We start from the raw sequence: 11,859 nt of genomic DNA, 5'->3' as shown, positions 1-11,859 counted from the left end.
TAGTACTTACCTAATAAATAGAATAAGTGAGGGAACGAATTAATTATGTACTTTCTGTCCTCTCAACTTATTTTCTATCTTCTCTGTATGTTCTGCATCTCTACATCGATGTAATAGTGTACTTTCCTTGTAAGAAATTTAATGAAGTAATAACATTTCCTTGTAGATTATCACCTTACAGACAAGATCAAATTACAGAATGCCAAAACGATCATTACATATTTACAATCTGAAAAATAAAAAAACAGAAATTCCAAGTCGCAAAATATTTCATTGATCTCAAAGCTGTAGATAAAAGAGCCTGAGGTCATCATTTAAAAGTTACTACAGACTTGATTGTTGCCCATACGAAATGGGTTGGCATGAATGAACCGATCGATATACAATTGCAACAAACAATCAAAAGGGCTTCATGCCATCATCAATAGGAGTATATGAGCAAGGGAGGGTTAGGTTAAATTTCATCAACAAAAATCCTCAATCATGGGCAGCCTATACCTACGTTATTTTCCACCCATTTTAATCGCATCAGCTGGTGACTTCAGTAGCTTCTTTAGAGAATCAACTATGCTTGCAAATGATGGGCGATCAGCAGGTTTACTGTGCAAAAATTACCAACCGTCAGAAACAAATAAATTTTACAAAATGTATCCAGGTTAGCAAGCCATTTTTTTCCCTAGGGAGTAGAAGTTCCCGATATATAAAGTGAAATTGTAAATCAGAAGGTCCTGTAAACGGCTAAACTCAAAATACTAACCCAATACTCAACAATTCCAAAATGAAATTCATTCACTCAGCTACTTAAATACAACATAAGCGAATGCAATAACGCACAAAAAAGCCTGTTAATATTAATGTAAATGAGTTATTGGTTATTCGGAAATTTCAATAGACAGAAGAAATGGCAAATATAACACTTACTCAGCCCAACAAGCTTCCATGAGAGAGGCCAACGCTTGGGAAATGTTTGGAGGGATAGCAAGCCTCCTATTCTGGAAGGCGACAGCTCCAACTACCTGAACGCACACATAAAGATTACTTTAAAAAATTGACCAATATACTTAGCAGGTTTCGTTTTGCCAAATAGCTTGTTTGAATTACGTAAGTTTGCATTACACCTCTTTCCGTTATAGTTCCTGCTACGTTTTAAATTTTATAATTTCTTGTGGTGATACCTCACATGAAAATATTAAGCAAGAAAAATCAACTTTATAAGCATAACAAATTCAGACCTGAATGCTCATAAAAAATTACCTGGGCATGACTAAGTCCATTCCACGGTTGTTGCAGGGTCACAAGTTCCCACAGGATAACTCCAAAACTGTAAACATCAGACTTCTCATTTGAAGGTTCTCCACGAAGAAATTCTGGAGCCATCCACTCAGGCTGAAAATAAAATTAAGAGAGTTACACACTTATTGAGGATGTGGCACCGTGAAGTGAAAGTTCAACCTGCAAAATATTAATAGAATGACCACTTTGTTGAAAGAAAATGCATCTATCTACAACAACATGCACAACCTACTAAACCAGATAATTTGCTTGACAAAAAATTGCTTCCTCAAAACACACCTGAAAATAACACATTATCCCCACCCAAAGACCGAACTGTCATCAAACAATTGACAACCATACATACTGGTATCTAAATTACTATTATATAATTGAACTAAGCACTAACACCAGCTTATAAAGGAAACGTTGATAAGAAATGACAGGACTGTTGTCTATTTGAACAAGGAGCACTCATGTCAGCGACATTAGTTGAACTCTTTACTTCAAACCTGAAATTGCTACTCAAATAATTTTCAAACCTAACGTGCATAATTCTTTTGGTTATGACCATGCTTATGTACAAAATCTGAGAACAATAAACTTACAGTTCCAGCAACAGATTTTGATGACAAGAAAGTGTTCGCCTTAAATCTGGACAATCCAAAATCACACACCTGAGCAAGAAATGAAAAAAAAAATCATTTATTAGCAAAATTATTTTACAAAAATTCAGTGAGAAACTCGTCTGATCAATCTTTTCCATTATACCTTGACAGTCCAATTTCTGTCCACTAACAAGTTCGGGGTTTTGAGATCCCAGTGCACAATTGGAGGCTTCAGACGGTGGAGATAATTTATCCCTTTAGCCTACGACCAGATAAATTATGTATCATACATCACAATATATAATATCCAATTGATCAGAGAAAAATAACAATATCTGGCAGGCACAAACCACGTCTAAAGCCATCCGTAACCTTCTCCTAGGATCTAGAATTTCACCAGATGCTGGCTTATGTATTAGGCGGAATAAACTGCCCCTGTCATAAACGCACCAGGAAACAACCATAAGACACTCAACTCAAACCATTATGAAAGAAAATTCAATATAATTTTACTCTAAAAAGGGGTTGGATGGCTTACCTAGGCAAATATTCTGTTACTATAGATAGATGTGGACGTTTAGTAACCGCACCCATGAAAAGTACCACATTTGGATGACGAACTCGTTTCATTATTGCAACCTAAAAATCATGAAAATATCAACTTGAATATTAACTTGCTTCGTTTGCCCCATTACATAAGGAGCCAGAGAAGAGTTTTGCAAAATGAATTCCCAACATTATTGTACTCAACTTAAGGACACAAAAAGGGATATAAGTTAGGGGCGACATGACACTTACCTCTCTCAGAAATTCTTTCAACTGATCATCCTGGAAATCCTGAACTGTTAAAACCTTGACAGCAACATCCTGCAATTTTAAAACCACAGTAAAATACACCATTACGAGTGAAAATTATAATAGACAAATAATAAGCTGCATTGAACATATTTATTCAAGGAGGCCATACAAGATAAGTCAATGGTTTGATACAATAAAGTCATCATGCAATCAAAAGCAATCAATCCGACTTAAGAAATTAGGGACTACAAAAACAATACGAAGCAACATTCACAAAGGTGTTTGTGCATAAGTACGTATTAAAACTTACCGATCCATGCCATTCAGCACGATACACTGTCCCAAATGATCCTACACAGAGAGAAGATAAATTAGATTCGAAGTCACCAGGCTAGTCGCGTGCTCTAAAAAAAACAAGAAGCAGAAAATTTACCAGCACCAACACGCTCTTTGATTCGTAAATCGTCCCAGGGTATCTCAAGCCAGTCCATTGCAAGTGATGGTTCAAGATTCAAGTATCTTGGAATATTACCAGTATCCTGATTTTCAAGTTTATTTTTTACGTGTTCCTGTTCTGATTCGGTGGATGAGCTCAGTATGGATTGCTTATAGATGCTTTTTACCCCAGAACTCCCCTTTACAACGATCTCTTTGGAAGCTTCTATAACTACAACTGAATCTTTACAGAGCCTGGGGTATTCATGAATCGATGCCCCAGAGACTTCGCCAAGATCTTCAGAAACACCTTCATGGATGGGAGGAAAATTTAATAAACCCAGAACAGCACATTCCTTATCATTCCCTTTCAAGCCACAAGGAAATAGAGGTTGCTCTGTACCTCCACGAGTTTGATCTATTGCAGAATAAATAGAGCCATTATTATTTTTCAGTCGATCAGTTTCGTCAACTCGTTGATCTTCATGTACAAAGCCTGCAAGATATTGAGCAACAACTAAGAAAAACTTCAATGGAAAAGAATGGCCTCTGAAGGAGTGTATCGAGATTAACGGCTACATGGATTATGAATTTGAAATAAGGAGTAGGAAGACCAAATTTCCAGGTATATATAAAGCACAACACACCTGAATAAGTGTTATCAAGAGATTGAGAACATGCTGTAACATCCACATAAGGAGATTGGGATTCTTTCAAATGAGAAATTTGAAATGGGGAAGGTATTGATGACGCATATGCTCCGTTAATTGAGGAATCTGGCCCAAGGATATTTCCTGGCTCCCCAACCAGATCAACTACATATTCTCTGTAGAAAATATGAAATAAACGTCAGGCTGTTTATAAGGTGATCTAGAAGACTATAACAGTTAATTGAATGATCTACAATCTGTATAAATCATTAGTCTCGAGCCAAAATTTTGAAACGAGCAAACTAAACAGAAAGGTAAAACATACAACTTAACAATCCACAAATTTGTAAGGACAATGAAGCCCGGAAAATCTAGATAATTATGAAAAGGTATAAGTAAAATTAACAATAGAACTCTAGGGCAAGAAAAAGTAAAAATGATCATAACAACTGAAGTGACCCGCTACGATTATCGCCAAAGAAGAAGTACGTGGGCAGAGACATATTTTGTTTAACTTCAGTATCAAAACAAAACTCAGAAGAACAAAGCAAAGAAAAGGACCATTGCGCTAACCTTGAGAGCTGTCTGTCATCTTTAATCTTGACAAGGCAAGACGATCTATGATCTGAAACACAGTACCTACAACCTCGAGCAATGCGGCATGGCAAACCAATGTAATCTGCCAATCTCTACATCCGCAAAACCCAAATAAAAAGGAATTATTTGAAAATAGTAAATATAGATTACAAAAATCAATAGGAAAAGACTAACACTTGCTCCTCTTACAGTATCCAAATGATACAACAACGAAGAAACATATTCTTCACCTTGAAGAGAATCGCGCGATGTCTACAGAGTCCACTGGATAAGCTACCAACAGGAAGGACAACACATTGGTGAAAGTTTCTCAACCTCTTGCTAACCAACTTCCACCGCTTGTGTAGATCTCCTTGCTCCACAGGGAACGTACCCCTTCACACACCCCATCCCACACCAAATAAGCAAACAGACAGCAAAAAACAATAATAATAATCAAAGAAGGACGTAAAAAAAGTAAAAAGTACGGTGTATCGTATTCTTACGGTATTATCTTACCCCATGCATATGGCAACGAGTTTTCCGAGTTTCTCCACCAGCACCAACGCGTTCTCCGAAGCAGAATACAACTCCTGAGCTTTATCTTGAAGCTCCTTAAGCCGAGAGTCCTCGTGTCTATCGAAAAGAACTACCTCTATGGAGGTCTCGCTTGGTTCAACCGCCTTAAGCGCCATCAGCGTCGGTAAACGCTTCCCTTCTTCCTCGACATCATTGCACATCACCCAAAGGTACGGATTCATCCCCAATATGTTGTAAAAACCATCAGATATCTTGTCCGTGTACGACAAACATCCACTCACCTGAAAATCAACCAAAAGAATAAGTTACTAAACTATAACCTACAGCTGCCGCAAGTGTAGTTTCATTTCGTTGTCGTTAGTAAGTACGTACCCATAAACGATACGAAACCGATTCAGCGTCCCAGGTTTCGGGACCAGCGTCGAGTGCGAGAACAGGTTCAGAAGCGAGGCTTGCTAAACAAGAGAGTCTCTGCGCCAAAGCCATTTGCAGGTAGTACCTCTCCTTATACTTCTGCGTCGTATTGCGTTTTACGTTTTCTTCCTCTTCTTTCCTTTTTCTCGCGTCTTCTTCAGTAAAGACTTGAAACGATGACGTTTCGTCTTTCGTAACGTCGCTGGAGAATGTGGCGGTGCCGTCCAGCGTGAACAAGCTCCCGGCGTAGCTGCTCCCGCTGGACAACCGCGGCAGCGAAACCTGCCGGTCGAAGCTCCGGTCAACAGCATCCTTCACCACCTGCGCCGCCGCCGCCGCTTCTTCAGGCGGCGGCGGAGGAAGTAGATGCTCATGTTCATCTTCTTCGTCCTCGTCGTCGTTAGGATAAGTTCTTAAACGGTGACTCGGTCGATTGAGGTCCTTCTTTTTGTCGATCAACCAATCGCAGAAGGCGGCGATTTGCTTCTGTTTGGTGCGGAACTTGTCGGCACCAGTGAAGAGGTCGGAGACTGCGGATTGCTTACCGGATGAGAAAACGACGTCGTCGTTGTCTTTAGAGGCACGCGTGGGAACCGGTGCTGGCTTTTTCGGCGCGTCGCTTTCATATTCAAAAGTTGTATCCGATGATTTGATAGAATTGACGATTTTTCTCTTTTCATGATCCAATATCTGCTTCGAAGACTCATCCAAAGTTCTCTCGGGGAACTGCCTCGGGAAAAAGTAAGTCGCTCTGTGAGGCATGTTCAGAAAAATCTCCCTGTTCCTTCACTCAAAAACCGTGATCTCAACAACCACAACCACAAAAACAACCTTTCTTCTTTTAACACACACGATGGAGGTGCAACCTCTCACGTGCGAAGACGAACTACTCTTCTCCGTGGCCGTCGCCTGTCTCGCTGAAGCAAAACCAAAGACACTATTGCCTTATAACAGTAACCGCCACGGAGCTCGGTTTGTCGCGTATTCCAGTTCAGTCAAGAAGTTGCGGATTGGATGATATACTCCGTTCAAATCTGGCACGTGCGTCCAAAGTCGATGACGACGAGGCCAGCAGCAATTGACCCCTCGCAGAACGTGGAGGCAGCGTGAGTTCCTAAACGTAGTTTTTTAATTCAAACAACAATAAAATAAATAAAATAATGATAAGAAGAAGCAGCAGAACCGAATTCAGAAATGGCGTTTACGAGGCGGTGGAAAGCGTAACAGAGAGAACGAGAAAGAGAGAGAGAGAGAGAGAGAGAGAGAGAGAGAGAGAGAGAGTTAAATTTGGTGGAAGCTATGGTTGTGAGAACCTTGTATTTTATGCAGAAGAAAGGGTTGGCAAGCTAGTTGAGGGATCATGGAATGCTGCACCGGATGGGGAATCCAAAAGTGTGAAGTCAGTGCTAACGTACACTGCCGGAGTTAGTGCGCACCCTTCGTCATGTTGCGCCACGTAAACCACTCACCAATGGGATTTCTACACGTAAACCGAACGCACGTGCTTTTCTTTTGGGCAAACAATAAACTAAATTTTAAATAATGAAAAATACGAAAAATAACACTTAGAATATTATATTATTAACTTAAGCTAAACTTAGATTGTGTTACTAATAATTCTTTTAAGTAGCACTTAACAATTTTTTGTGACGCTAAATAAGTGTTACTAAAGATGGTTTTGATTTGATTTATACAATAGTGGCATGTGAGGAGTGTAACACTTTTGGGAGATACGAGCGCAACAGTGTGATATTGATGGTTGGGTGAATGTCTTGTATGTGTGCTGTAAAGAGTATTAGGGTTACTATTTTGGAGTTGAAATTTTTATTGTTTTTCCTCTTTCTGCTCCTTTATTCACTTGCTCTGCGTGAACCAATCCACATCTTAATCTAATTCAAGCTTTTCTAATTGTTTTTTCGTTAAACAGGTATACTTCCTCGTGCTTAGATTTTCTTTCCCTTTTTGTACACTCTCTCTGCAGGATTGTCGTATCTTTGGCTTTATGTTCCGCACCGTTAAAACTATAATCCCCTATTTTATTATATTATATATTTATATTTCTTTTTTCATATTGACCACTCTTATTGTTTTATTTACGTAAAGACTTTAACACGAAGCTATGGTAATAATATTATTTCAAAACAGTTGGTGTGTTTTGAAGCGATTTGTTTTTTTTTTTTTTGAAAAAAAATTGAAACTTGAATATGAATCATAGATCTATACTTAACTTGATTTGGCACAAAAGGAACTTTATATCATTCAATATATACCAAAAGAAGTTGTGATTTTATGAAAGAGATATGATAACATGTGACCATAAACTCGTGTACATATAATTGTGTCCATATACTTCGAATATGCTAAGGAACCGTGACATACTTTTATGTATACACTGAAGGTTTTCATTATCTTACAACAAAATTTCAAAAATTGCCTAATGATTTTTAATCAAACTTTTCAATTGAATAGTTGATGTAACGCATTTCCTAGAATCTATCTACCTCAATTGTCTACAGTAGTATACACAATTTAGACCATTTATAAATTAACTCAGCTTACTTTTTAAATTCACTAATATAATTATGTTGTATTTATTAGAAATTAAATGAGTTGAAATTCTTATATAATAAAAATAAGTTTTTAAAATACTTGTCTCTCACGTTTTCATATACATGTTATAATTTACATTACTTGAAAATTTTCCATTGCACCATAGAAGTTTGTGCAACATACCTCTTATTAAGTTCTTAAGAAATCATATCTCAATTAAATCTAACAAAGTTAAACTTTTTTATTTTTATGTATATACTTCACATTGATAATATATAAATATAGTTCTTACATATCTACTACATAAAAGAGTTGTTTTTAAAAAAAAAAAAAACATTGATTAAAAGCACATAACTAATGAATACAAATGCCACTTAAAAGTCGGAAATGTATTGTGTTTGTAGAAGAATAAAATCTTTAACTATAACATATATGTGTAAAAATATCTTAACATATACGCTTCATTATCTTATAGATATTTGAAGAAAATGATTAATAGCACCAATGTCTCGATAAAATGGTTTTTTTAACTATACTAAACTTGTTAAAGAATCAACTTTATTAAAGTGAAAGAAAATTAGAAGACGAGCATATAGAATAACATGATTGATTAATATTCCAACAACAAAAAATATACTACAAATAGAGTGGTATGTGGAATGAATCGCTCCAATACATGTCTTCATAAATTGAAAATTAATATACTATGTAATTATACAAATGAAATAATTAGCATGACTTGCAAAATATTATAATGTATATGGGTAAACTTTAACGTTAGTCATAACGAAAAAGACACTTGTAGTAGTTACACTTTTAAAGTCTATATTGGTCTCTTTTGTTTTTATGCTATTAACTATTGTTCTTGAAGGTTCTATAAACTCTAAATTTAAAATATTGTGATTGAATTGTGAAAGATTTTAAATATATGTATAGAGACCAAATTAATTATTACATAATGTTTTCTTTAGTTATAAGAACACATATTGTTTAATCTTAAAGATTTAAATTTATCATGTAAGATGTTTGAACCTTTAGAAATTTGTTCCAATATATTAGGAATTTGCATTCCACACAACTGGGTATTTTAAATCATGTAATATTTGAAGATTGAGTGGTTAACATAAAATCTATCAAATCAAATGATTTTGATAACAAACAGATCAAATATATCTGAATTAACTTGATCCGTTTATTCTTTTTTAATGTTTCTATCATTGTCATTTTATAGTTAAAAAAAGACTAAATAAATAGAATTTTGTAAAAGTAAAAGGCAATAAAAATAAATAAATCTTAAAAATGGAAATGGGGTATCTGAAAGAAAAAAGTTGTAGTAGAAAAACAAATATCTGATTCATGGATTGATTAAAAAAAGATGAGAGAGAAAGGGATCTTCACGAGCATGTCCAAGTTCTTGATTCAATGTATGGTTCATTTTGACATTAAATTAAAAAGAGAAGATAGCGATCATTCAATGAAAAACAGACAACAAACAACATTGGACATAAAATAATTACTGAAAACTAGATTGTTTAATTAATTACTAGCATAAACAGCAAGTTTGGTTGGCTAATATTCAACAAAACATTTCATGCATTGACTTGATTAGCAAGAGTATGATTTATAATCCCACTGTTTTAACCACTGCGCTGTGCTTTGGTTTGCCTATGATACAGTAATCTATTGCTATATACTTTATAAATTGGCCAATGGTGAAGAGTTCCTAAGTTCATTGAAAATTTCCACTATCACATGATGGAATTGTCTTTTAGAGACAGAAGGAACATGCCCAATGGCCACATCATTTTCTATATCAAGAATGTCCATTATATTATATAATATTATCCACATATATTTATTATTGCTTTAAAGGAAGTTGTTTACAATGGGTATATGACAAAATAGGTTTATAATGTAGAGTGCTATCAATTTATAGCCACTCAAAAAATGAAAACAAAAATAAAAATTCTTATATATAAAAAATATTGAAAGAGTCTTAGGAATTATAGAGTATATTGAAAAAATATGTTTTATAAAACTTATTATAAGATTAAAGTTATTGTATTTTATGTATCTTTCATAGTTGAATTAAAATTTTTATTAGACATTCTACATTAATTAAAAATAAGACTAAATTATATAAATAATGATAAATTTTATCTTACTAAATATAATTGAGTTAAATTTAATTTCATTGTCTTAATATAAAGTGATATCAAGATTTAGTAGGACTCAATTAAGATAAATTATTTGAATTTGATTATTTTAAATAAAGTTTTATGATTGAGTTTTACAGATAGAACGTATTTAGAACAATCGATTAGGATATTTAAATTAATTAATCGTTAATAAAATATTAAAAAATGAAAGATTAAACTATATCAATCACCATCCCTTCTTTTAAGAAAAGCAAATGAAACTTTCTTGGAAATGTAAGCCAATAATGATATTTATTCTTTTATGGGAATTGCTTACATATAAAATAATCAAAATATTTCCATTCAAAGATAGTTTATTAACAGCATAATCATGGTCACAATTATATAATGCAATGTGTAGAAAATAATAATTTCCACCAATCTTTGATTGATTCGATGAGTTCTTTATATCCATCCAAAGTTTAATCAAAAGTATTTATAAAAGTAGAGAGATTTTAATTTGATATAATTAGTGTGAAATTTGTTCCAATATCCCTTAATTTTCTGTTTTATAAGTATTTGACTTTTTTTTTAGTTTTGTGGGTTGAGTCTCAATTAGTTTATCCTTATATTGAAGTTTATAATTGTTTGATAATGTTTTACTGTCCCTATAGGATTTTAGTGTCACCTATCACTTCTATAATTATTTAGTTTACAAGTAATTGTCAACTAAGGGAAATCATGTTTAAAGCATTATTACATTAAGTTTATTCAAGGAAACGGATATTTGTTTTAGGATATTCATGAGTATATAAGAGTAATTCAAGTATTAGATGTTATTGTTTGCTTTGAGTGAGTGTTTTTGTACGTTGGAGTAGAGAATCATTCTAAATTAAGGTTTAAAATTTAATAAGAGAATTATAGTTTGTTATATTGAATTGAAGTATGTTTTGGATTCGATTAAAAATTTGTTGTTGACTCATCTAGAACTTGATCCTGGGCATTGAATAATTATTTGGAGTTAAAACCTTTCGGAACATGAAAATTTTGAAAGGAGTGGTTGGAAATTACATTTTAAACTTGTTGAAATATGTAGAGTGGTGGAATTAAGTTTTTAGACTAATTTTAAAACAGTTATGCAAAATTAAGTGGTTTTTCATATGTTCGATGAATCTCAATCTCAATTCAAGTTAAGTTTCATTTCAAGCTTCAATTTAGTCAACAAATCTAGATTAGCTTAATGAATCTCTGACATTAGAACAAATTACGATCATTTTTTAATTTTATTTAAAACATATCTATATTCCGTCATAGTATTATAAGAAATTTTACTTAGTATAAATAACTAGGGAGTTTTCTGTTCATATTTTCAAGACACCCCACACTTTTAAATGTGGTTCTCCTTTTCTTTCATAACTCATACTGAATTTTATTACAACCTTTATAAGGAATTATATTTGAGAATATGACAGGAAAAATATAAAGTTTCACCATATATATTACTAACTTTATTATATATAAAAGTGATATAATTCTATTGTCATTACCAAAAACAACACAACTCAAATGTCAATCCCATTTTATGTTGTCATAGTCAACCTTTGCTACAATTTTTTTTCTACGCCAAAATATTGTAAATTACACTCATTCCCCTGTACACATTAGTTAAATCATAAAGTCCAAAAAAAAATCACTCGCTGCCAAGACATAAATAAATTAGCAAACCTGAAATATTAAAACAACATCTACATCATCTAATATAACGCTCGCATGTCAATTTCTCAAAAATATATTTATATAATTATACATTTTGGATACTTTATTTTCACAATATTTTCTTAAATCAATGAAATATTTAGCGATAAAATTAAGAGACTT

At 33.7% G+C, this 11,859-nt stretch overlaps 1 protein-coding gene across 3 annotated transcripts; it reads right to left on the bottom strand.

Annotated features, from left to right (window-relative positions):
• Positions 1–237: 237 nt before the first annotated feature.
• On the bottom strand, positions 238–6,608 carry LOC124848120 (serine/threonine-protein kinase CTR1-like). Of its 3 annotated transcripts, XM_047325760.2 has the most exons (16): positions 5,252–6,602; positions 4,859–5,160; positions 4,591–4,735; positions 4,337–4,452; positions 3,761–3,939; positions 3,517–3,609; positions 3,112–3,423; positions 2,989–3,029; positions 2,679–2,747; positions 2,419–2,519; positions 2,231–2,315; positions 2,044–2,142; positions 1,881–1,949; positions 1,255–1,386; positions 922–1,016; positions 238–600 (listed from the first exon to the last, which is right to left on the bottom strand). In XM_047325760.2, the coding sequence occupies exons 1-16, from the start codon at positions 6,053–6,055 to the stop codon at positions 504–506; spliced, it is 2,739 nt and encodes a 912-aa protein (XP_047181716.2). In that variant the 5' UTR covers positions 6,056–6,602; the 3' UTR covers positions 238–503. The 3 variants fall into 3 exon arrangements, 2 of the variants coding, with proteins under 2 accessions (XP_047181716.2, XP_047181713.2); XM_047325757.2 differs by having other exon boundaries at positions 3,112–3,609; XR_007029669.2 differs by lacking the exon at positions 238–600 and having other exon boundaries at positions 999–1,016; positions 1,255–1,452; positions 3,112–3,609; positions 5,252–6,608.
• Positions 6,609–11,859: the final 5,251 nt, after the last annotated feature.

Source organism: Vigna umbellata, chromosome 7 (genome assembly GCF_029865625.1).
Source record: "Vigna umbellata cultivar VRB3 chromosome 7, Vumbellata_1.0, whole genome shotgun sequence".
NCBI classification, from domain to species: Eukaryota; Viridiplantae; Streptophyta; class Magnoliopsida; order Fabales; family Fabaceae; genus Vigna; species Vigna umbellata.
Note: the sequence above shows the minus strand (reverse complement) of the source record. Positions and strands in the feature narration are given on the sequence as shown.

Bases quoted from the DNA above. Each gene is read 5' to 3' on its own strand.
- LOC124848120 (XM_047325757.2), bottom strand. From the start codon at position 6,055: ATGCCTCACAGAGCGACTTACTTTTTCCCGAGGCAGTTCCCCGAGAGA. The intron at 2,520-2,678 runs GTAAGTGTCATG...CATGATTTTTAG, and splicing joins TGAAAGAATTTCTGAGAGAG to GTTGCAATAATGAAACGAGT. The intron at 2,316-2,418 runs GTAAGCCATCCA...CGTTTATGACAG, and splicing joins GTAACAGAATATTTGCCTAG to GGGCAGTTTATTCCGCCTAA.